Genomic DNA, 22,590 nt, shown 5'->3' on the forward strand with positions numbered 1-22,590 from the left:
AACCCTGGCACCAAATTTTGGACACTTCAGCATGTCAGCTACTTAGCACCTTTTTGTCTTTTATTTGGGGTGCCAGATATCAATTACAGAACTACAGGGAAGTTCTCACTCAACATGTTATCTTTAAGTGTATACTCATTATACTAATATATAAAGAGCCAGGGTCCGTCATGACCTAAACATCCAGATGGACGACCAAACACCAGACTAGGGTCCCGGCCGGCACGGCAGGAGTCAGTCCTGGGTCCCGGCTGCCCACGGTGGGAGTCAGTCCTGGATTTGGCCACCTGTGGTGAGAGTCAGTCCTGGGTCCCGCTGAGTGCAGCATGGCAGCAGGAGGGAGATGTGGGCCCCAGCTGGCCACCTGTGGCATGGTGGCCGGAGGGAGCTGTGGGAACGGAGCCATGCTGCCATCAGACTGGCCTCTGGTTCCCTCCCTGCGCCCATAGGCTCTGGGGAACTGGAGCCATGCTGCAATCAGACTGGCCTCTTAGTCCCTGCCCCCCTGGCCTGCAGGCCTGGGGAACCAGAGCCATGCTGTGATGGGACTGGACCCTACCTGAGGGGTCCCGGATTATGAGAGCATGCACTTGGGGGGCGTCCCTCAGCCCAGCCTGCCCTTCTCACAGTCCAGGAGCCCGTGGGGAGTGGACCTAAGCCACAGTCTGGCCTCCCTCTGTGGGAGGTGACCGGCCAATCAGGGGAAGGTGATGCCCCCAATCATGCCTCTGCTGCTGCCACTGCCGGCCACGAGGCTGCCTGAGCCTCAGCCATCACTGCCACTGAGGTTTGCCTGAGTCTTGCTCAGCCCTCATTGCCTGAGTCTTGGGCCCTTGAAGCAGCAGAGGCCATCGGCAGCTTGCCAGAACCCCAGACCGGCCCTGGGCAAGTGGCAGCGGCCATCGGGAGCACTTACAGTTGCCACTGCCACGTGGGGAGTGCAGGCCGCCCTCTGCCGGGCCTGCCTCTCCCACCAGCATCCCCGATGCTGCAAATCCCTGCCCACACCTGCTGCTCACACAGCCTGCTGATTGGTCATTACATGACAGCGTCCCAACCAATTTGCATATTACCTTATTATTAGATAGGTGAGCATAAAGACCATTTCTCTTAATATTGATATTATATTTTTACTGTCTGCCATAATGCCAGGTACAAAGCGCATGTTCAATAAATATATGATGAATGAATGGGAGAAGTGAAATAACTAGACCAAAATTATAAGCTCTGTTTAGCAGCATAGTTCCTGATTTTAGTAATCTTGTACTAATAGTCTTAAAAACAAAATATATTATGAATATTTATCTTCTTGGTTAGTAATGACTTCCTTAAAAACTTAGTTTTACTCAAGGTAATATAGCAAAATCAACACTAATAAAAGAGAAAAATGGTAATTGGCGTACGAGCTACACTTTTCATTGGCTAATCAGGGCTATATGCAAATTAACTGCCAGCTAAGATTGGCAGTTAACTGCCAACTAAGATTGGCAGTTAACTGCCAACAAGATGGCGGTTAATTTGCATCTGTAGGCACAATGCAGGGAGGCAAAAGGGAAAGGAGGAAGAAGCCCCCTGCCACTGACAGTGATCGGAAACCCAGGGGGGAGCTAAGAGCTGGGGGGCAGGGCAAAGGCGGCCCTGGGGCCGCCTTTGCCCTGCCCCCCAGCCATGATCGGAGAATCAGGTGCCTTTTCCGCCCTGGCCAGAGATAGCAGGAAGTAGGGGTGGAGCCAGCGATGGGAGCTGGGCACGGTCGAAGCTGGCAGTCCCGGGAGCTAGGGGTCCCTTGCCTGGGCCTAAAGCGGAGCCCATGATCACGGGGCCACTGCAGCTGCGGGTCCCCGCTGCCCGGGCCGGATGCCTCAGCCGGAGGCGTTAGGCCTGGGCAGGGGCGGAGCCTGCAACCGCGGGGAGCTGGGGGTCCCCTGCCCAGGCCTGACACCTCTGCCAGAGGCCTCAGGCCTGGTCAAGGGGCCGATCCGGTGATTGGTGATCGGAGGGTGATGAGGGTCATGAGGGTCAACTCCTCTGGCCGAGGCATCAGGCCTGGGTGGGGGCGGAGCCGGGGACTGGGGGGATATGATGGTCCCCTTGCCCAGGCCTGAAACCTGGGTCAGAGGCGTCAGGCTTGGGCGGGGGGTGGAGCAAGCGATCAGAGGGAGATGGGGGTCCCCTGCCCAGGCATGATTCCTGGGCCAGAGGCCTCAGGCCTGGGCGGGGGCCAGAGCCAGTGATCAGGGGAAGATGGGGGTCCCCTATCCAAGCCTGACACCTCTGGCAGAGGCGTCAGGCCTGGGCAAGGGGCTGATCAGGCGATCGGAGGGTTATGGGGGTCTACGCCTCTGGCCAAGGCATCAGGCCTGGGCAAGGGGCAGAGCCAGCAATCGGAGGGGTCTGGGGGTCCCCTGCCCAGGCCTGATGCCTGGGCCAGAGGCATCAAGCCTGGGCTGGGGGCAGAACCAGTGATGGGGGAAATGAGGGTCCCCTGCCTCTGTCAGAGGCATCAGGCCTCAGCAAGGGGCCGATCCTGCAATTGGAGGGTGATGGGGGTCAACGCCTGAGGGCTCCCAGGATGTGAGAGGGGGCAGGCTGGGCTGAGGGACACTCCCCCCCATATACACACCCAGTGCACGAATTTCGTGCACCGGGCCCCTAGTAGTTTTATAATAAAATATTCCACAAATGTATTATGCTATTAGTATATGCACTTCACTAATTTTAATTATCAAAAATACTCTTTGGTATATCTTTAAAAAATCTAGAAAATCCAAGAAAACAAATAGCAAAATTTTGAAAAACATTACTTACCTCCACGCCCAAAATTTCCAATCTCATTTGGGCCACTATTGCTATTGTTGACTGGCAAGCTTGTGGCTGGCCACGAATCAGCAAGCCATGGATAATTGGGGTCCCCAGCATTTAGAAGACCTGGACGGCTAAAACAGAAATTAAAAAGAAATCAACGCGTGAGCTCAGTGGGAGATGCGGACACCAGTCTCATGCACTGAAATTAATTTAAGATTTTAATTTACTTCAAATTAAAATGTGTACGCTTTCTAAAATGAAGAAACTTTAGCAGTTCATTAGGTTATATATAGTTGTCAGTGGAAGCAGAGGGTCCTGCCTGGGATTCTGCTGACATCCAAGTGAATTCTGTCATCTGCCCTGAAACTGGTGGGAATCAGTAACATAGCAGGATCCCCAAATGAGGTTTGATGATGAATTGGCACTTCAAGGGAACAATTGCTCAGAGTGACTGCTCAGTATCAGCCATTTCCAGGACTTGGGGCTATTGCTGCCTTGATTCCTGCAAGCTCCATATTTATCTGTCCCCTGAATGCTGTAATCCCTGTTATGAGCCTCATGCTTGATTTAGGGCAAAGTACTTTAGGAAAATTAATGAATAGTATTTATACTGTTCCATCAATAGCACATTTCCAGGTTTTCTAAATTGCAAAATATAAGGGGTATATTTTACAGTTTTCTTCTAAGGTAATAAAAGATCTAGTGTGATCTCATGCGGCATGTGCATAAAGTCCATGAAGAAAACTTTCTTCGCATCATAGCTAATAAAGAATTCACATATTTAATATTAAAGTTGGGATTCTAATTCCTGTATAGATTATTAAATTATTTACAGGTAAATAGCAACATTTATAACCATTGTACTCTTTTTTTGTATAGAAATTCTGGTATAATCCCTAAGAAAAACATGAGTTTCTATGGAAACTGCAATAAGAAGATCCAACTGCTTTCTTGCTACATACAGTAGTTCTCATTAGACCTAATCTCTTTTTGCAAAAATATTGATTAAATGGGAGATTGGAAGTTATTACCAGAGCCTAATTACAATCTTCATATTGGCAAAGGGAAAATAGATGAGTATATATGAGTTTGTCATCAGATTTTATCAATTTCAATTGAGTATCTAAAGTTGTGGAATCCAGTCCTATCAATCTACAGCCTATTCATCATATATGAATCATTTACTTTGTGATCGATTATGTGTAATTGTTCACTCACTGCAATTTAGTGAGAGCCAATAAGGAGTCTTAAACAACAGCAACTTCATTTGCTAATGTCTAATTAATGCAATAAAAATCCTGCTAACAAATGAACACATTCCTTGTGATATTTACTACTAATTTCTTCAGGGACATCTGGGAGATATGAAACATCTGGACTTGATTTCTCTAAAGTGCACAACAGATAGATCATTAAACCTGTGGTAAGCCATTTAATTCCTCCTAGAATTCTCAGACTTGTAAGTGATCGTTTATTACAATAAAACCTCTTACTATAGTTTCCCTCATCCTGATTACAAATGGGAATAATAATAATAATAATAAAAGAATCTCCTTAGCATACCTTCCATTGCTCATTAGTCCTCCATCTCCTCTTTGAAATGTAACTGTAAAAAAAAAAAGACACATACACACACACGTAGTCAATATTAATTACAACTAATAAAAAGTACATATTGGCCTTTAGTTTAGAGCTAAGGCCTCTGGGAATTTTAATAAAATATAATTAACGTAATTGTACAGAGAGTAGAAAGGAATGATTTGGCTCAGGGCAAAGCAATCACTTGCTCCAACTTTAAAAAGACATTTAAAAATTCTTTAAGCCAAATGTATGGTTAAGTCCAAGGGACAAGTTGTATTTGGATGTCAAATGTTACAGATGTGCCGAAACCGGTTTGGCTCAGTGGATAGAGCATTGGCCTGCGGACTGAAAGGTCCCAGGTTCGATTCCGGTCAAGGGCATGTACCTTGGTTGCGGGCACACATCCCTAGTAGGAGATATGCAGGAGGCAGCTGATTGATGTTTCTTTCTCATCGATGTTTCTAACTCTCTATCTCTCTCCCTTCCTCTCTGTAAAAAATCAATAAAATATATTTTTTTTAAAATGTTACAGATGTTACAATTGGTGTATATATTTAGGAGCATTAAAAACTGACAAGTTATACTGGAGAATTATGAAATCATGACTTTTATTATTAATATATGATTATCTTATTTAGAAGGAATGAATAGAATGCAAAAAATGGAAAGTGAAACAAGATAGTCCAATGATATAGGTGACACAGGTTGAGGACATATTCTTCACCATCACATATCTTTTTAGGAGCACTGATAAGCACTGTGAGTTGAACAGCTATAGTTACAATACATATGAACTGTATTTAATAGAGAATGATGTACTCAGTGCTTTGTTTCATCATCCAACACTCACAAAAATGTTTTCAAATAATTAATCCAGAATATATTCCAGTTGTATGCAATGATTACAAACCCAAGTTCTTTATAAAACTATGGAACTTATTAGCAACACCAACAAGCATCCAATAGAATCACAGCTGGAGAAGCCATGCCCTCCAGTCACCAGATTCCATTCGACAACTAACAGCATGAAAGTGGGCTTCATGGGATGAACCAAAGAATATCAATATCAGTTCAGGTCCATCATTGCTTGTTCAAAACCTTTGTAGTCAAATATATTTGAAATCCAAAATATATCAAATCTGAGAAAGGTATTAAGTTGCATTGTATGGAGAGGGTCTAGACAACAAATTATAGTCAACAATACTTAATAATTTTGCAGGGAAATGTGAATATTCATGATTAGTAGGATAAAGTCTGCAAATAATTTCACATTACTTAGGATGAAATGACTTAACTTGAAAATCATGCAAAATATTTGGTATTTAGAAACTTATGGATGTCAAAATTAAAATTATGCCTCAAATTAGTATGGATCAGATAAACCAGTCACTGGAATGAAGGGAAATTAGCATTTCAGGTATGAAAACCCAACATCTTATTTTTGGAAGACATTGATTTTATTTACAATGTGTGTTTTTAACTTAGTGAGTAGAAATAAAAATAAATGAAAATATATGAATTGATTCATATTTTAAGTAAACTGAGGAACCTATTGTTACTCAAAGTATACACATACTAAATACTTTTGTACAATCTTCTGTAATTCATCTGTCCCCCAAATTTCACCTATCAAATATGATCACGCTATACATTTTTTAAAATTTCCAAAAACAGTTCACCAGTCCTTTCCTTAAGTTCTTCTAATGGCATCTGTCTCATGACATTAAGGTGATTCGATCATATTCCCAAAGATCCATCAGAACCTTCCTGAGGCACTATGGCGTGAAGCAGTGCTTTCAGGGATACCGGCTGGCACCTGGAGTATACCACCTTACGAATTTTTGAGGTAACATCTCAAATGCATTGTAAAACAACCGTAACATAATCTTTGCATCGATTGAGGAATACTGCTACTCTGTTTTCTAGTGGCTCACTTAAGTTCTGGGAATCAGGAATGGGCAGTGTGTCCACCACTCATTGGGTACCTCTAATAACTACATTTAACAACACTAAAGAAGAATTAATCTGAAACATTTAATGAAAAAAACTGAGCATGAGAGGTATTAAATAGAAGCCTGATAAGGGAAATAACCCCAACAAAATGTGAAAACTGAACAGCTAATTAGCTCTCTATCTGATGTGACTTTCTAGTTACATGATTTCTAAGTGACTGTTTTACTCTGCTAAAATAGAGTTAAGAAAGTGTCGTGAATATCATTGTTATTATGGAAATAAGCAGGCACCAATGGGCTACACCTTAAAATACCTGTTAGGAGGTATATAGGGAGAAGCTAAGTATTTCTCCCTAATTTAGATTCTCTTTTTTCCCCACCTGAAGTCTCTGTTGGTGTCAGAAAAATAAATGACATTAGAGAAAAAAGGACAACTGATGAGGCACAGAATTGAGTTGCAGTCAACTTGCACATACTAACCAAAGGTGAATTCTTCATAACATGCACCTCTGCATACCCACTACACAAAAGCAAAAATACATAGTACATTGTGTAAGTACATAACTTACTCAAAGTGGCCTATACACACCATCCTATCTAATAAAAGAGAAACATGGTAATTGGTGTACGACCGCTACCCTTCCCATTGGCTAATCAGGGCGATATGCAAATTAACTGCCAGCCAAGATGGCAGCCGGCAGCCAGGCAGCTTAAAACTAACATGAGGCTTGCTTGCTTCAGTGATGGAGGACTGCAACATTCCCCGCCTGCCTTGCTGGCCTCTGAGCCTGCAGTTTAAGAAACATTGTAACAAATATAGAAGCTAAACAAAACCCCAGAAACCTGCTTTCAGCCAGCTGGGATCTCAGAGCTGGAGTTGAAACAGAGTTTCGATTATAGAACCGAAACAAACCAGATACCTACTTTCAGCAGCAGAGGCCTAAGAGCTGGAGCCTCAGAGCTAAAGCTGGCCCAGAATTAAAAAAAGAAAAAAAGAAAAAAAGGAGCGGTTGGGAGCTTCCGTCACCCGCCAGCCTGAAAACAGCCCTCAGCCCCTCACCCAGATTGGCCAGGCACCCCAGTGGGGACCCCCACCCTGAAGGGTGTGTGACCAGCTGCAAACAGCCATCATCCCCTCACCCAGGCTGGCCAGGCACCCCAGTGGGGACACCATCCTGATCCAGGACACCCTTCAGGGCAGACCAGCCAGCCCCCACACATGCACCAGGCCTCTATACTATATAGTAAAAGGGTAATATGCCTCCCGGCACCGGGATCAGCGTGACAGGGGGCAGCGCCCAAACCCCCTGATCGCCCTGCAGCTCTGTGTGTGACAGGGGGTGGGGCCACAACCTCCCTATCGGCCCTGCTCTGTTTATGACAGGGGAAGGCGCCCCAACCTCCTGATCAGCCCTGCTCTGTGCCTGATATGGGGGAGCTCCCCAACCCCCTGATCGCCCTGCAGCTCTGTGTGTGACAGGGTGTGGCAACACAACCTCCTGATCGGCCCTCCTCTGTGTGTGACAGGGTGCGGCACCCCAACACCCCCCCACACGGGCCCTGCTCTGTGTGTGACAGGGTAGAGCCATAACCTCCCCATCAGCCCTGCCCTGAGTGTGAGAGTGGGGGCACCCCAACCCCCTGATCGGCCATGCTCTGGTGATAGAGGGCGGTGCCCCAACTGCCCCCCACGGTCCCTGCTCTATTTGTGACGGGGTAGAGCCATAACCTCCCCATCATCCCTGCCCTGAGTGTGACAGGGTGCGGCACCCCAACCCCCTGATCCGCCCTGCTCTGTGTGTGACAGGGGGCGGTGCCCCAACTCCCCTATCTGCCCTACTCTGTAAGTGACAGGGGGGAGCTCCCCAACCCCCTGATGGTCCCTGTTCTGTGCATGACAGGGGGTGGTGCCGCAACCTCCCCATCGACCCTGCCTTGAGTGTGACAAGGGGCAGTGCCCCAACCCCCCAATCAGCCCTACCCTGAGCGTGACTAAGGGTGGCATCGCAACCTCCTGATCCCCCCTTCTCTGTGCATGACAGGGGTGGCCCCCCAACTCCCCAATTGGCCCTGCTCTGAGCCCAACCAGGGGCTGCACCTAGGGATTGGTCCTGCCCTCTGCCACCCGGGAGCAGGCCTCAGCCAGCAGGTCGTTATCTCCCAAGGGGTCGCAGACTGCAAGAGGGTACAGGCTGGGCTGAGGGGCCCCCCTTTTCCCCCCTGAGTGCACAAATTTTTGTGCACCGGGCCTCTAATCCTATATAATAAAAGAGAAACATGCAAATTAGCCATCCCTCTGCTATGCTCAAGCCATACCCACAAGCCACGCCCACCACCCAATCAGAGTGACTATGCAAATTAATCTGACAAAGATGGAAGCTAATTTGCATACTCAGGCGTCAGGCGCCCAGGAGGCGACAGCGCCTGTGGCCGTGGGCTGCCAGGACCTTCGCCGGCCCGGGGAGGTGAGGCCGCCTGTGCCTAGCCACGTCCGCGGGCTCCTGGGACCTTGCTGGGAGGTTTGGAGGCCTGACAGCAAGAGACCGCTGGACATAGAGAAAGAGAGAGGGTGGCTTGGAGGGCGCGGCTCCCTCTGTCACCCCAGCTTCCCCATCACAGCTGTGGAAACTGACAGCAGGGAGGAGGAAGTCCCACCTCCACAGAATCAGCCAGAATCAGCCAGAATCACCCGTTGGTCAGACAGCTCTCAGCGGCCTGATAGCCAGGACTCTCATTCACCTGCATCTCAGACCGTGACAGTAGAGAGGTGGGAATATGTCTAAGAACAACTGTTGATACAACGTAGCTCTGCAGCCGAAAGATGCAGGCATCATCGACAGAAAATGTCTGCAGAGTAGCGTGTGTCTGATCTTGAAAGAAGGTGGTGCCTGAGACAGAATGTATCTGAACACCAGCTACTGGAAAAACGTCGCTCTGATGCCAAAAAACACCGGCGTTATCAACAGAAAACGTCTAAGGACAAACGTGCCTTAGAAGTTGAAAGAAGGCGGTGGTGAAGACAGAATATGTCTAGAGAACAGTCATCAACAAGTACTACCAATACCGGTAGGAACTTCTCAGCGAAAATGGAGTACATGAGGATGCAATTTGCAAACATAGTTGTGGTGGAACGACTGTTCAATGTGAATTTTTCCTATCACTAAATTTCTCTGATGAAAAACCATCCGATGGAAAATTTACTCAATGTTGTAGCAAAGGGAAAGTCTGTCCAAATGATATACATTTTCCAGATTACCCGGCATATTTAAAAAGATTAATGACAAATGAAGATTCTGACAGTAAAAAATTCATGGAAAATATTTGCTCCATAAATAGTTCTTTTGCTTTTGCTTCATGGGTGCAAATATTGCATCGCCATCAGGATATGGGCCATACTGTTTTAGAATACATGGACAAGCTTATCACCATAGTGGAACTTTACATCCTTTGGATGGTATTTCTCAGAAGTTTCCTCAACTCTATATTTCGGATACAGCTGAAGCTACAAGTAAAAGATTAGCAATGCCAGAAAACCAGGGCTGCTCAGAAAGACTCATGATCAACATCAACAACCTAATGCATGAAATAAATGAATTAAAAATATCGTACAAGATGCTACATTAGGTAGAAAAGGAAGCCCAATCTGAAGCAGCAACAAAAGGTACTGCTCCCACAGAAGTAACACTGACGATTAAATATGATCATAATAGTGACCCGGGTAGATATAATTCTTCCAGTGTATCCAAGGTTGCTATCATATTCAGAAACACAGATGGAGAACCTCCTTTTGAAAGGGACTTGCTCATTCATTGTAAACCAAATCCCAATAATCCAAATGCCACTAAAATGAAACAAATCAATATCCTGTTTTCTACATTAGATGCAATGACATATCCTATTCTTTTTCCACATGGTGAAAAAGGCTGGGGAACAGATATTGCAATAAGACTCAGAAACAATATTGTAATCGACAATAATACTAGACAAAATGTAAGGACACGAGTCACACAAATGCAGTATTATGGATTTCATTTCTCTGTGCGGGACACGTTCAATCCTATTTTAAATGCAGGAAAATTAACTCAACAGTTTATCGTGGATTCATATTAAAAAATGGAGGTCAATCAGATAAATTTCATCAAAGCAAACCAATCTAAGTTGAGAGTTGAAAAATATAGTGGTTTGATGGATTATCTCCAATCTAGATCTGAAAATGACACTGTGCCAATTGGTAAAATGATAATACTTCCATCATCTTCTGCAGGTAGTCCCAGAAATATGCAGCAGCGATATCAGGATGCTATGGCAATTGTAACAAAGTATGGCAAGCCCAATTTATTCATAACCATGACATGCAAATGGGCAGATATTGCAAACAATTTACAACACTGGCAAAAAGTTGAAAACAGAACTGACTTGGTAGCCAGAGTTTTTAATATTAAGCTGAATGCTCTTTTAAATGATATCTGTAAATTCCATTTATTTGGCAAAGTAATAGCTAAATTTCATGTCACTGAATTTCAGAAACGTGGACTGCCTCACACTCACATATTATTGATATTAGATAGTGAGTCCAAATTACGTTCCCCTAATTAATTCCCTTTCAATGTGCACAAATTTCGTGCACCAGGCTACTAGTTTAGTATAATGAGAATTTTCTATTTTGTATATGTGTATCAAAAAAATAAAAAAAACCCTTATCTTAATAAAATTATTTGTCTTTTTAAAGCAAGGGAAATAAGAGGACACCTTGAAAAGGTGCTCCAAAACTTTTATTCTACTTTGAATAGCAATGAAAAGTTAACTGAATTCTATTAGAACATGGGATTAAATGCAGACTAGATATAAGAATGAACAATTAAAACTCCTAAAAAGGAAGTCATTTGGTATTTGATCAATATTTTTTGTGTGTGTTCAAAGAGAAAGAAACATAAAAATAAATTCCACAGCAAATTGAAAGCTGTTCTGAGGTAGCTATCATTTCAGTGATGTTGAACCACTTTGAAGCTTAAAGCAAAGAGGATGGGGAGAGCATAGGTGATTGGACAATCTCATTCTAGTCATGATTTTGATACTCCCAGTGTAGTAATTTTGTGCTTATCAGACATAAATTTGAAATAGGTATGAATCTTTATCAGGAGTTTCTGCTAACATATTAAACTGAGAACTTTCAGCAAGCCATGTACGGACGTGGCCATGTAGCTAAAACTAACTAAATAATGCAAAGGTTTCTAAAAAATTATACAGAAATCACAATCTTAAATGTTTTAGAATGCCATTAAATATTTTGAATATATTACAATATTTACAAAGGATTTATGGTAGAAAGATTCTGCAAGTTTATATCATACAAAAAGAACCTGCACTATTATCTGACAGGATTAACCCTAATCTCATCCTGCTAGGAGTGAGGGGGAAGGAAAGCATGGCTATGCAGTAAATTGCCATTTGGAGGTAAGGAAGCTTTCAGAGTGCCTATCTCCAGTAGGCCACGTTTTCCTACTCCAAATGGAAACTTTAATGTTCCAGCCAAGCCTTGGTCCCTTTCCTGATAAGCTATTTCTCAAATATGAATGTAGATTAATCCTCTTTTTAATAAGCATTAACTCAGCCCAGATAATCAGAGTATAAAAATTCCATCCAATATTTTAGTGGTACTTGGATAGTTTTGTCAAATAATGTACATCTTAGAAACAGTTTTAAAAGCTATGCTTGAATTGTTTAATGTTTCATAATTTGCTCACTCAATTGTTAATATTTATTGAGTTTTATAAAATCTGTTGTCTACAGAGGTAATAGTCATAAAATAAAATCACCTTTTTAAAAGTAAAAATATATTTATTACATTAAAAATTTGATGCTTTAAAATTATGAATAAGAAAATGAGCAACATAAATTTGAAAGAAATCATGTAACCTTCATGTGGATTATAATACAGATATATAAAATACATGAACATATATGTTTCATATTATATATATATATAATATAGAATCCTCATGAATGCTACATGGATTTTATTTAAATTTATGCTGTTCATTTTTCTATTTATGAACACTGTTTTACATATGATCAAACATTTACTCTAGTTTCAAAAATAACCTAATATTTTCTGCCAAAATCTCTTTAAAATCTCATTTCACCCTTTAACAACTAGGTTGGTAAATTATTATAGCAGTCAGGGATGTCAGGTGCAGTGACAAGAAGACTCTTAGTGCTCAAATGAAGATTAAGATGAATAACATTGCATGTTGCCCTGGAAAAATCTAAAATGACTTCATGTAGAATATGAGATCTGAGGATGCTTTTTCAAATGTAGATGCCCTTCTTTGCACCACATGGAAACCTGTAGTGCATATTTGTTTTTGAAGAATTTAAATAAAGGATAAAGAGGAAAAAATGAATAGAAAGTTAGTGTGTTACATTGCCCTGGGGAAATCTCTAATTTCTACTATGTAAAGAAGCAAAACATGTTCAGCGAAATTCTCTCAGGTCATTTAAAGGTACAAGTTTGCATTTGATTCTTGATAGTTGTCTTTATAATCTAAAGTGTTAAACTGCAAGTGTTCTCTGATAAATATGTTAAACCTGACATATAAGAAAAATATCAATACTGAGGGGCAGGTTTTCTTTCCTTTCCTTCTAAGCATTCAAATACAGTTTTTCACATGATGGAGAGTCAAAGAAGAGCAGCAATAACAGTCCCTGAATAAGTTTTTGCCTAAAAAGAATGAGTGGGAGACATCCTGCAAGAGTAAGAATTTCCAACCTGAAAGGTATTTACATGTCTCCCCACTAGTTAAAATCCCCCCTATTATACCTCTAGTGGAGATGAAGAGACTTGGAAAGGAGTAGGAAAATGGGAGTGCTGAAGTCAAATTCTACCTACAGTGCAATTCTACTCAGATCGGTCCAGCTTCATTAAAATACATGTTTCTTAATATGTGTAAGGTTTCAGATATTTAAGTATAATATTATGTCACACTTAGGGCTTGAAATAAAGGAAGTATCTTATAATGTAAATTAATTTAAATAAGTATCCAGAATTTTATTTGGAAAAATTATTTTGCTATCATGTCAACAATAAAGCTTTGAGATTTTACAGACATTACAATGTAGTGAAAAAGTAGAAATGTTAGGCTTTTCATCTTGCAAGTAAAATCTCATTTTCTTGTGAAATTTATGATCCCCAGAGAAATGTTTATGAAAATAAAAATATAAACAGAACCAGTACAGAACTTATTCAACATAATTTTATAACACACTTCAGAGAAAAATAGCCCTGTGTGAAATCTCTGTGCTTTTAAAATAGATCATTAGCTCATGCATGAAATATCAGAATTTAAACCCATGAAAAATATATATTGCATTAATCATTCCTATTTAAAATCCCCATATTCTTTACATAGTATAAGGGCAAGAATGAACACTTTAACAGGTAGAGGATAGGCTATTTCTGGAGGGAAATGTGTAAAAAATATCAGCAAGTCAGATATGCAATGCTAGGTACCTGTGGTTTCAATTTTCATTTGCTTCTCACATACAAGAAAGGAACAGCAGTTGCTGGAAGGCAAATTACTAGTTGAAGGTGAATCCATTCTGAGAGACAGCCATCTATCAATTAAGTATAAAGGTTTTGAAAGGCTGCTTTCTGGTCTGGCCTTATTCCAAAATATATGAAGGGCATACACCTTCTGAGTTAGCAGTTCTTCCACAAGCAGATGGATATGAATCACTATGAGAAATGCTAATAGTAAATGGACTATTCTTGTCAAGCTCAAAGACCAACAGAAATTTTCAAATCAAATACATAGATTTTGCAAAAAACAACAACAAAAAACACAACCTGCTGTTAAAAAAAGAAAAAGAAGCAAAAAATATCTGACATAATTTTACTAAAGCACAAACCTACTAATTATGAGAGCTTTGTTATTTATGAGGCATGAGTGAATGAAGAAGTGTAGAGAGCAAAACTGCCACACTGCACTGAAGTGACTAGCGTAGTCAATACTTTAATGTTTTCACCAAAGCCAAGCAAAGGGATAACCACAAAGTAGTCCTTGAATGAAATCTGTTCTTCCATATGCTTTATAAGACTTACTAGTATATGAAGGTGTCACAGAGATAAAGTGTAACATTGTAAGTGATTAAACACATGGGTTGATAGTACTTTCCAGGAATGAAGGTGGAGCACTGCATTGCAAATCAAGAAGGTACATTAAAGTATCATCAAGGTTCAAGACTGACACTCAGCAGTTACTGCCTGCCATCCCTTTCTGCAAAGAATCCCTCACTGGTGTGGTGGGTCGGCTCTCAAAGCATAAGCAAGACTGAGTGAGCAATCAATAACAAAGATAGCAGATCACAAAGCATGGAAGCCCCTTTCCAATGGAGACACTACAATACTTTCTCTAGTGCTGGGGATTATTCTATCCAGTAAGTAATAACCTTATTTTCATAAGATATGAACATGAGCCACAATGTTATAATCAAATGATCATATTTAAATGCTGTAAAATAACTGACCAGACAACAAGTGGGTGCTGTGATTTTTCATTTTCATTATTTAGACATTCTCAGCAGTTTAGAAGTCTACAAACTACAGCAGCTTATAAGCTTAATAAGCAATGAAACTCTTGTCAAAATCAGTTATTAAGGTATTTATGCTTCTTACCAAGGTTATAGAAGGCTAGGAGCCCAGCGCAGCCCACACACCTGCAGCCCTGCCTTCACACCCAAGCCTGTCCACGCAGAGCTCCAGCACATGGCCCAGCCCACAAACCCTCTGGACTTCTCTGGCCACCTCAAGCCCCACATTCAGTCCCTTGAGTGGCCTCAGGCTCATCCTACCTTCTCTGGCTGCCTCCCCACTTCTGCCCCATCTCCCTGGCAGGTGGGCCGCAGGGCACTCAGAGTGTGAGCGGTGGGTGGCGAAGGACTGGTGAGGGGGGCGCTATGTGCTCTCACCCCTGCCCTCCCCAGCACGAGATGGTCCTGCCTCCTCCGGGAGGGGCTCCTCCCCACTTCCGCCCATCTCCAGAGAAACACCCCAGCTAATATGCTAATGAGCCGGTCATTACCCATTATGGTGTATCAACCATTAGCATATTAGCTCTTTATTAGTATAGATTGAATAAAATTTCTCAAAAAATTCTAAAGTGTTTGTAGAATAATGTTAAATCAAAATTGTTAGCTTATAAATTCTAAAAGTGTAAAATACAGTGAGACAATTTCTTTGATTGTTGTTAGATAAAACATTTAAAATGAATTGCAGTCAAAATTGTTATTAAGTTTCATTACTGAGTTCATTCTTTTAGTCACTGACAATAGTTCTCTCTCACTCTCTCTCTCTCTCTCTCTCTCTCTCTCTCTCTCTCTCTCATCTTGGAAATATTTTAAAGCCCACCATTTTGAAAACCTTGAAATTCTGTTTTGGATTCTAAAACAAAACATCTTTTCAGGCAGGTAGAACACATAGGACCTTCCTTTTCTTCTGCTGCTTCTTTTCCTTCTCCTTTCTAAAATGCTGATTCATCACCTTGAACCAGACATCTATTTAGGTGACTAGTGAATCCTTAATTCATGCATCACCAGTCTTATTAATTCTGTCAAGACTTTTTTCCTGAGCATTTTAGTAATCCTCTTGCCTAAATACAATCTCAAGGAACAGCTTCATAGCATGCAAAGTCTGTGTATGTCTGCGTTTTGAAGAACTAGTTGAAAAAAATGGTTAAGCATTTATCATTGTGCACTCTTGTTATGCTCCATTGAAAATTCAAGCAAAAAGATTGCCTTAGGGTCATAATGTGATATACTGAATAGCAATGCATTAAAGCATGTCGTTTATAATTGCATTTTGCAGAACAGATGTTTAAAACAAGCCAAAAAGATTCTTTCATTCATTCACTCTTCTAGTATTCCATCCCATTCCATTCCATTCTTTTTTATTTCAACACATTCCTAAAGATAAGAGGTTTTCTTGGCTGGAAATAGTCTCTTACCAGCATAATTACTGAGTCCCTTTCTCTTCTTTCTTCGCCAATACAACCAGATGCTAAAACCCATCAAAATTACCCAGCAGGCACCACCAATACCAGCTATAAAGGCTGGTTGCTTCACAACATCAGTGATTTGCTCAGTTATGCTGTTATTGTTTTCAGTAATGACAACTTCATTACGTCCGCCTATGGAAGAAACAAAAGTTTTAGTAAATATTAATACAAAAACAAACACAACAATACACATGGTGCTCTAAAGCCACACACACACACACAAAAATAGAAAATTCCTTTGAAAGCAAGTAATAGTGGTTGTGTCCTGAACCTGTCACTATTATTGATAAGAATATTTTATAAGTTACAGAAGAATAATCAAATCATGAGTTTGAAATGTGATTTAAAACATTGCTAATCAGTAAAGAAAATAAATTAAATTAAACAAAATCCTCACATTGCTCTCTTATGATTGGTTTACTATTATGAATAATTCAGAACTGCTTCTCAGTTTACCACCTTATAAATGAGTACTGAAACAATTACTAGGGGTTGAAATAATGGCAACTTTTCTTCAGTTAGGTAAAGAGTCCTTTAATGTAGTTTCATACAATAAAAAAATGCAACTGCCACATTCAGCATAGGGTCTTTGCAAATTCTCTTTCCTTTACAGCATGGTCCAAATTCAAATGTTCATGATTCAAAAATATGGGACTTAATACTGTCTTTAATATCATACCAAGGAACTTACTTTGGTCAAACCACTTAATTTTCTGGAATGTGTTAAAATCAATGCATAAAACAATGACGATTATGTAAACATCCTTTCATAAAGATTAGTATTTATAATTAAAATGTCATGAAAAGATAAAACTTGTATATTACCATAAAGTATATGAAACTAACTTGAAAATCCACTTAAAAGTTGAGCTCAAAGGACAACTTGATATATAATTCTAAGGTCTACATAATTAAAGCATACATTTAAACCTGGACTAAGATTATTCTAGAAGTAGTAGTCACGTTTTTGATAATCCAGACCTCTCAGAGGTAATTTAAAAGTCTTAATTCACATCTTTAAATAGGCATAATCATAATATCACTGAAGAACAAAGATGTAGGTGTTTAACAGATTAAGAAATTTAAACACTGAGAATTAAATGATTTTTCTTCTTTAAGGTTTTATTTTAATAGCTTTATTGATGCATAATAAACATATAATAAACTGACATATATAAAGTAGTAATTTAATTGTTTTGACATATGCATACAGGCCTGAAACCATTACTATTATCAAGATAATGAATATATCCTTTGGTCCCCAAAGTTTCCTCCTGCCCATTTATTATCCCTCCTTTCAACCTCTCCATGCTAACTCCCAGGCAAACACTGATCTGTCATTGTAGATTATCTTTTTTTCCTAGATTTTTATATACATGGAATTATACAGTATGTACTCTGTTTTATCTGGCTTTCACTCAGCACAATTATTTTGAGGTTCATCTATGTTGCTGTGTGTAGTTTATTCTATTTTATTACTAAGAGGTATTTCACTTGTGGTATGTAAATACTACAACTTGGAATCAAATGTTCATATAAAGACTAATCCTATCTAATAAAAGAGAAAAATGGTAATTGGCGTACGACGATACCCTTTTCATTGGCTAATCAGGGCTATATGCAAATTAACTGCCAACTATGATTGGCAGTTAACTGCCAACTAAGATTGGCAGTTAACTGCCAACAAGATGGCGGCTAATTTGCATATGTAGGCACAATGCAGGGAGGCGAAAGGGAAAGCAGGAAGAAGCCCCCTGCCACTGACAGTGATTGGAAACCCAGGGGGGAGCTAAGAGCTGGGGGGCAGGGCAAAGGCGGCCCTGGGGCCGCCTTTGCCCTGCCCCCCAGCCATGATCAGAGAATCAGGCGCCTTTTCCGCCCTGGCCAGTGATAGCAGGAAGTAGGGGTGGAGCCAGCGATGGGAGCTGGGCACGGTCGAAGCTGGCAGTCCCGGGAGCTAGGGGTCCCTTGCCTGGGCCTAAAGCGGAGCCTACGATCGCAGGGCCGCTGCAGCTGTGGGTCCCCGCTGCCCGGGCCGGACGTCTCAGCCGGGCGGAGCCTGCAACCGCGGGGAGCTGGGGGTCCCCTGCCCAGGCCTGACACCTCTGCCGGAGGCCTCAGGCCTGGTCAAGGGGCCGATCCGGTGATTGGTGATCGGAGGGTGATGAGGGTCAACTCCTCTGGCCAAGGCATCAGGCCTGGGTGGGGGGCGGAGCCGGGGATTGGGGGGATATGATGGTCCCCTTGCCCAGGCCTGAAGCCTGGGTCAGAGGCGTCAGGCTTGGGCGGGGTGTGGAGCAAGCGATCAGAGGGAGATGGGGGTCCCCTGCCCAGGCATGATTCCTGGGCCAGAGGCCTCAGGCCTGAGCGGGGGCCAGAGCCAGTGATCACGGGGAGATGGGGGTCCCCTGTCCAAGCCTGACACCTCTGGCGGAGGCGTTAGGCCTGGGCAAGGGGCCGATCCTGCGATTGGAGGGTGATGGGGGTCAACGCCTGAGGGCTCCCAGTATGTGAGAGGGGGCAGGCTGGGCTGAGGGACACTCCCCCACACACACCCCCAGTGCACGAATTTCGTGCACCGGGCCCCTAGTACATGAATATTTGTAAAAGCTTTGTTTGTGATAGCCTAAACCCGTGGTTGGCAAACTGTGGCTCGCGAGCCACATGCGGCTCTTTGGCCCCTTGAGTGTGGCTCTTCCTAAGACTTAGTAGTACCCTAATTAAGTTAATAACAATGTACCTACCTATATAGTTTAAGTTTAAAAAATTTGGCTCTCAAAAGAAATTTCAATCGTTGTACCGTTGATATTTGGCTCTGTTGACTAATGAGTTTGCAGACCACTGGAACTGATTCCAATGTCAATATTATACCTTATTAGTGACTAATCAAATCCTATTTATAAGTAAATTATAATCCAAATATAAATGGCAAATTTTAGCATATCTTATCAAAGGAATGTATAATTTTTATTAGTTATCATGGCACTGAAATATATTAGAAAGATCATGGACTTTGAGGTTCTGTATTTGAAGACCATCTCTGCCACTTACTAGCTAAGTAAGCAGTGAGCTTCTGCAGGGCACTTAAATTATTTGAGAACCAGTTTTTGTTCGTTGGCAACAGCGCCTTCTATTGTTGAGGGTTGTTTAGATGTTTCATGTAAAGAGGTTAATAGAAACACAGTAGTTTGTGACTCAAAATTATGGCCTACTTAAGGTTAAAGTTTATTTTAAGAGCCACTCAGGTAACTTCAAGGATGTAAGTTGTAAACTGTCTAGATGTGAGAGTCCTGCAAACCACAGGTGACTTGTTTATTGCAGCTTCTCTTTTATTCCAGATAAGAAAATCAGCCCACAATACCCAGACTGCCTTATAGTTGAGTGTAACGAAGTGAATGAGTGTTGGCCAATGGTACATGGGCACAAGTGATGCATATCAGGTACTACCTTCAGACTTGACCCGTATGTTGTGACAATACTTAGGGGATATCGCTGCCCTAAGAGATGGGAGAGCCATTAACTGGAAAGACCGAAATATCCTGAATAACTGTATAAAATCTGCTACCCCATTTTAGACTGGGCTATAAATAAGAAAGAAACTTGTCATTTGTTAAGCCAATCAGAATGCAGGCTTCTCTGTTATAGCAGCTAGCCTTTTTTATACGTACTTTTATTTCATTTCTAAAATGTCTTTTGTGTTTAATTTAAGACAAAATACAGTTCACTTATATAGTTAGTAAACCTGGTTCATGTTCCCAATTTATCTGCCCTTAATTATTTTATATATAAATATAGTCAAAATGTATTTAAAATGAGCTCATATTTTCAATATGACAAAGGTATATCTGGTGATTTATTTTAGCTACTAAAGAGAAAATAATACCTCACAGAACAAAGAGAAAAGAACATTTCTTCATTTGTGTAAAAGGTTAATAAAATATCATATTTAATATAGTGCAATATTTGTTACCATAGGTGTATTACTCGTCCTTATGCTGCTATTTTTGAAACAATGTTGTCAGTTGCACTAATTATAGCATAGAGAAGATTGTTGTGTGTGACCTGTAATGCTCCATTGTTCTTGCAGACAAAAAAAATTATAGTGAAATATAATGTCTTCCTTCTATTGGAGAGTAATGAAGAACAAAACTAATTTGTTTCACTAAAAATTAATTAGACACATCAGATTCAAGAGTACCTATTATTGTGAAAGTTTGCACCTGTTCCATGTATTATTACCAACTATGTAAGATAAGTGTGAAATGACCAAATGATTAAAGAAATACTAGCTATATTATAAAGCACAATTACTAAAAATTTTAAGTCAATGTCACATTGTTATAAGGCATACTGTCGGATGCTTATGTATATAAATGCATTTGGTAGCATTTGTGTGTTTGTGAGTGCACCAATATATAGAACTATGGACACATTGATGTAAAAGTCATCTTACCAGTGAAAGCTACATACAAAAGACCAATTTTACTTTTAAGCCTATGTAAGACTGTTTATTATGTTTACACAACATTTTAATTAATGGCCTCTTAATGGAATTTTCTGGAATGAAAACTAAACTGAGAAGGAATAGATGAAACAGTACATGGTCTGGCATAAGACAAATCTGAATTTATCAGCTATAAATTACATCAAATGTCAATACATGACTTAATTAAAGCAGAGGGAAAATGAGGTAGAGCTTGAGTCACTTTAAGTGCTGTTTCCAGCTACACAGATAATAGGAGAAGCATAAATTGAAACAGAACAGGAAGTTAAACATCACAATCACTTTCAACCAAGGAATAACAGTTGTGTAGACAAGATTATCAGACAAGATGTTAAGGTAGATATGCAGCGGTAATTAAAGAAACAATTAAGGGCTTCTTTAGTACAACAGTATTTATTAAAAAGAAATAAGTCTATTGGGGACAAATAGCCTTTTCTGTATATGTGCTGCCGAAGCGAGCACAAAATAGCCTTTTCTGGGTTGAATTTTGCTTGCTGTATGTGTGTGAATATGGGTGTGTGCATGTGTTTTCATTTCAAGTGAAAAAATATTCTATTTTCTGTGATTACAATTGGAATATTGCATATTCTACCTATTGAATGAGAGATAAAACTATCATTAAGGAGGTTACTTTTATTTCATAGAAAGATTCTAACATCTTTGTATGATACATGAAACTATAAATTAAAAGATACACATTTTGCATTTAAAGACTTAGTTTTCTTAAAATAATGAGTTAAGTGAAACTTTCCTTTTGATTTAACATAATTGTATATCCACTTTATCGTTTTCAATTCCTATACATTCATTAATTTCTTAACTGTCATGATATGAACATGGTAAAATGATATGCTTGCAATTATTTACTTGCCTCACAGTGTTATAAATTCCCAAAATATTGGGGAGCAAACAGGTAGTCACTATAAAACAATAACAAAACGTTGCCATGCTTGAAAATTATATTTATAACTAAAGATTATAGAAAAATAAAAAGGAAAATATAGATATTCAATCTTCTTGATCTTTAGTTAAACAATTATATTCAATCCATTTCATATATGTGCTAGAGAGATAGTACACAAATAAAAACAAGGTTAGTTTAGTCTTCTAGGAGCTCTCACAGAAAACTACATCTTTTAAATGTGTCTCATATCTAAATTAAGTTAAGAATTAACTTATTTCTAAATACTATAAATGGAATATATATGTCAGTTAAATTCTTTTGGGTATACCTGTATTTCTTTCTGAGTCCAATTTATTAAAAAAAAAAATCTCAGAAAGGCAAGATTGTAGGTTTCCTTCAGGTTAAGAAATTCATTCAGTCTGTATGACTAATTAAGAAAGGAAAGGCAATTTAGAGGAAAGTTAGTACTATAACTTTTTCTCTTCAATTCCTTTTTATATATAAGAAGGGAAACTTGGAGAATCTAAAAAAAAAAAAAAGTTACCACTACAATGGAGAATCTAAAAAAAATTTACCACTACAAAGGAATGCTAAATCTCTTCAGATACAATAAATACTTTGTAATAAGAAATGATTTCCAGAAACGAGCAGTATGCTCTCTGTGCATCATTTCAAAAAATAAACAGAAGACAATGGAATGGCAAATTGGCTTGCATCAAACACTAGACAGTGTTTTTAAAATATACAAATTCTTGGTAGGATATTTTTTAAAAGTTAAAGATTATGACAAGC

At 40.3% G+C, this 22,590-nt stretch overlaps 1 protein-coding gene across 7 annotated transcripts in view; it reads right to left on the minus strand.

Moving 5' to 3' along the window:
* The window catches only part of ROBO2 (roundabout guidance receptor 2), a 690,593-nt gene that overhangs the window by 62,661 nt on the left and 605,342 nt on the right, over window positions 1-22,590 (minus strand). For all 7 annotated transcript variants that reach the window (XM_059688089.1, XM_059688088.1, XM_059688085.1 and 4 more), the window contains exons 18-20: window positions 16,340-16,522; window positions 4,369-4,411; window positions 2,809-2,936 (exon numbers count right to left, since the gene is read on the minus strand). In XM_059688089.1, coding sequence (XP_059544072.1) covers window positions 2,809-2,936; window positions 4,369-4,411; window positions 16,340-16,522 — 354 coding nt within the window. The remainder of the gene's footprint in view (window positions 1-2,808; window positions 2,937-4,368; window positions 4,412-16,339; window positions 16,523-22,590) is intronic.

This window comes from Myotis daubentonii, chromosome 3 (assembly GCF_963259705.1).
Source record: "Myotis daubentonii chromosome 3, mMyoDau2.1, whole genome shotgun sequence".
NCBI lineage: Eukaryota > Metazoa > Chordata > Mammalia > Chiroptera > Vespertilionidae > Myotis > Myotis daubentonii.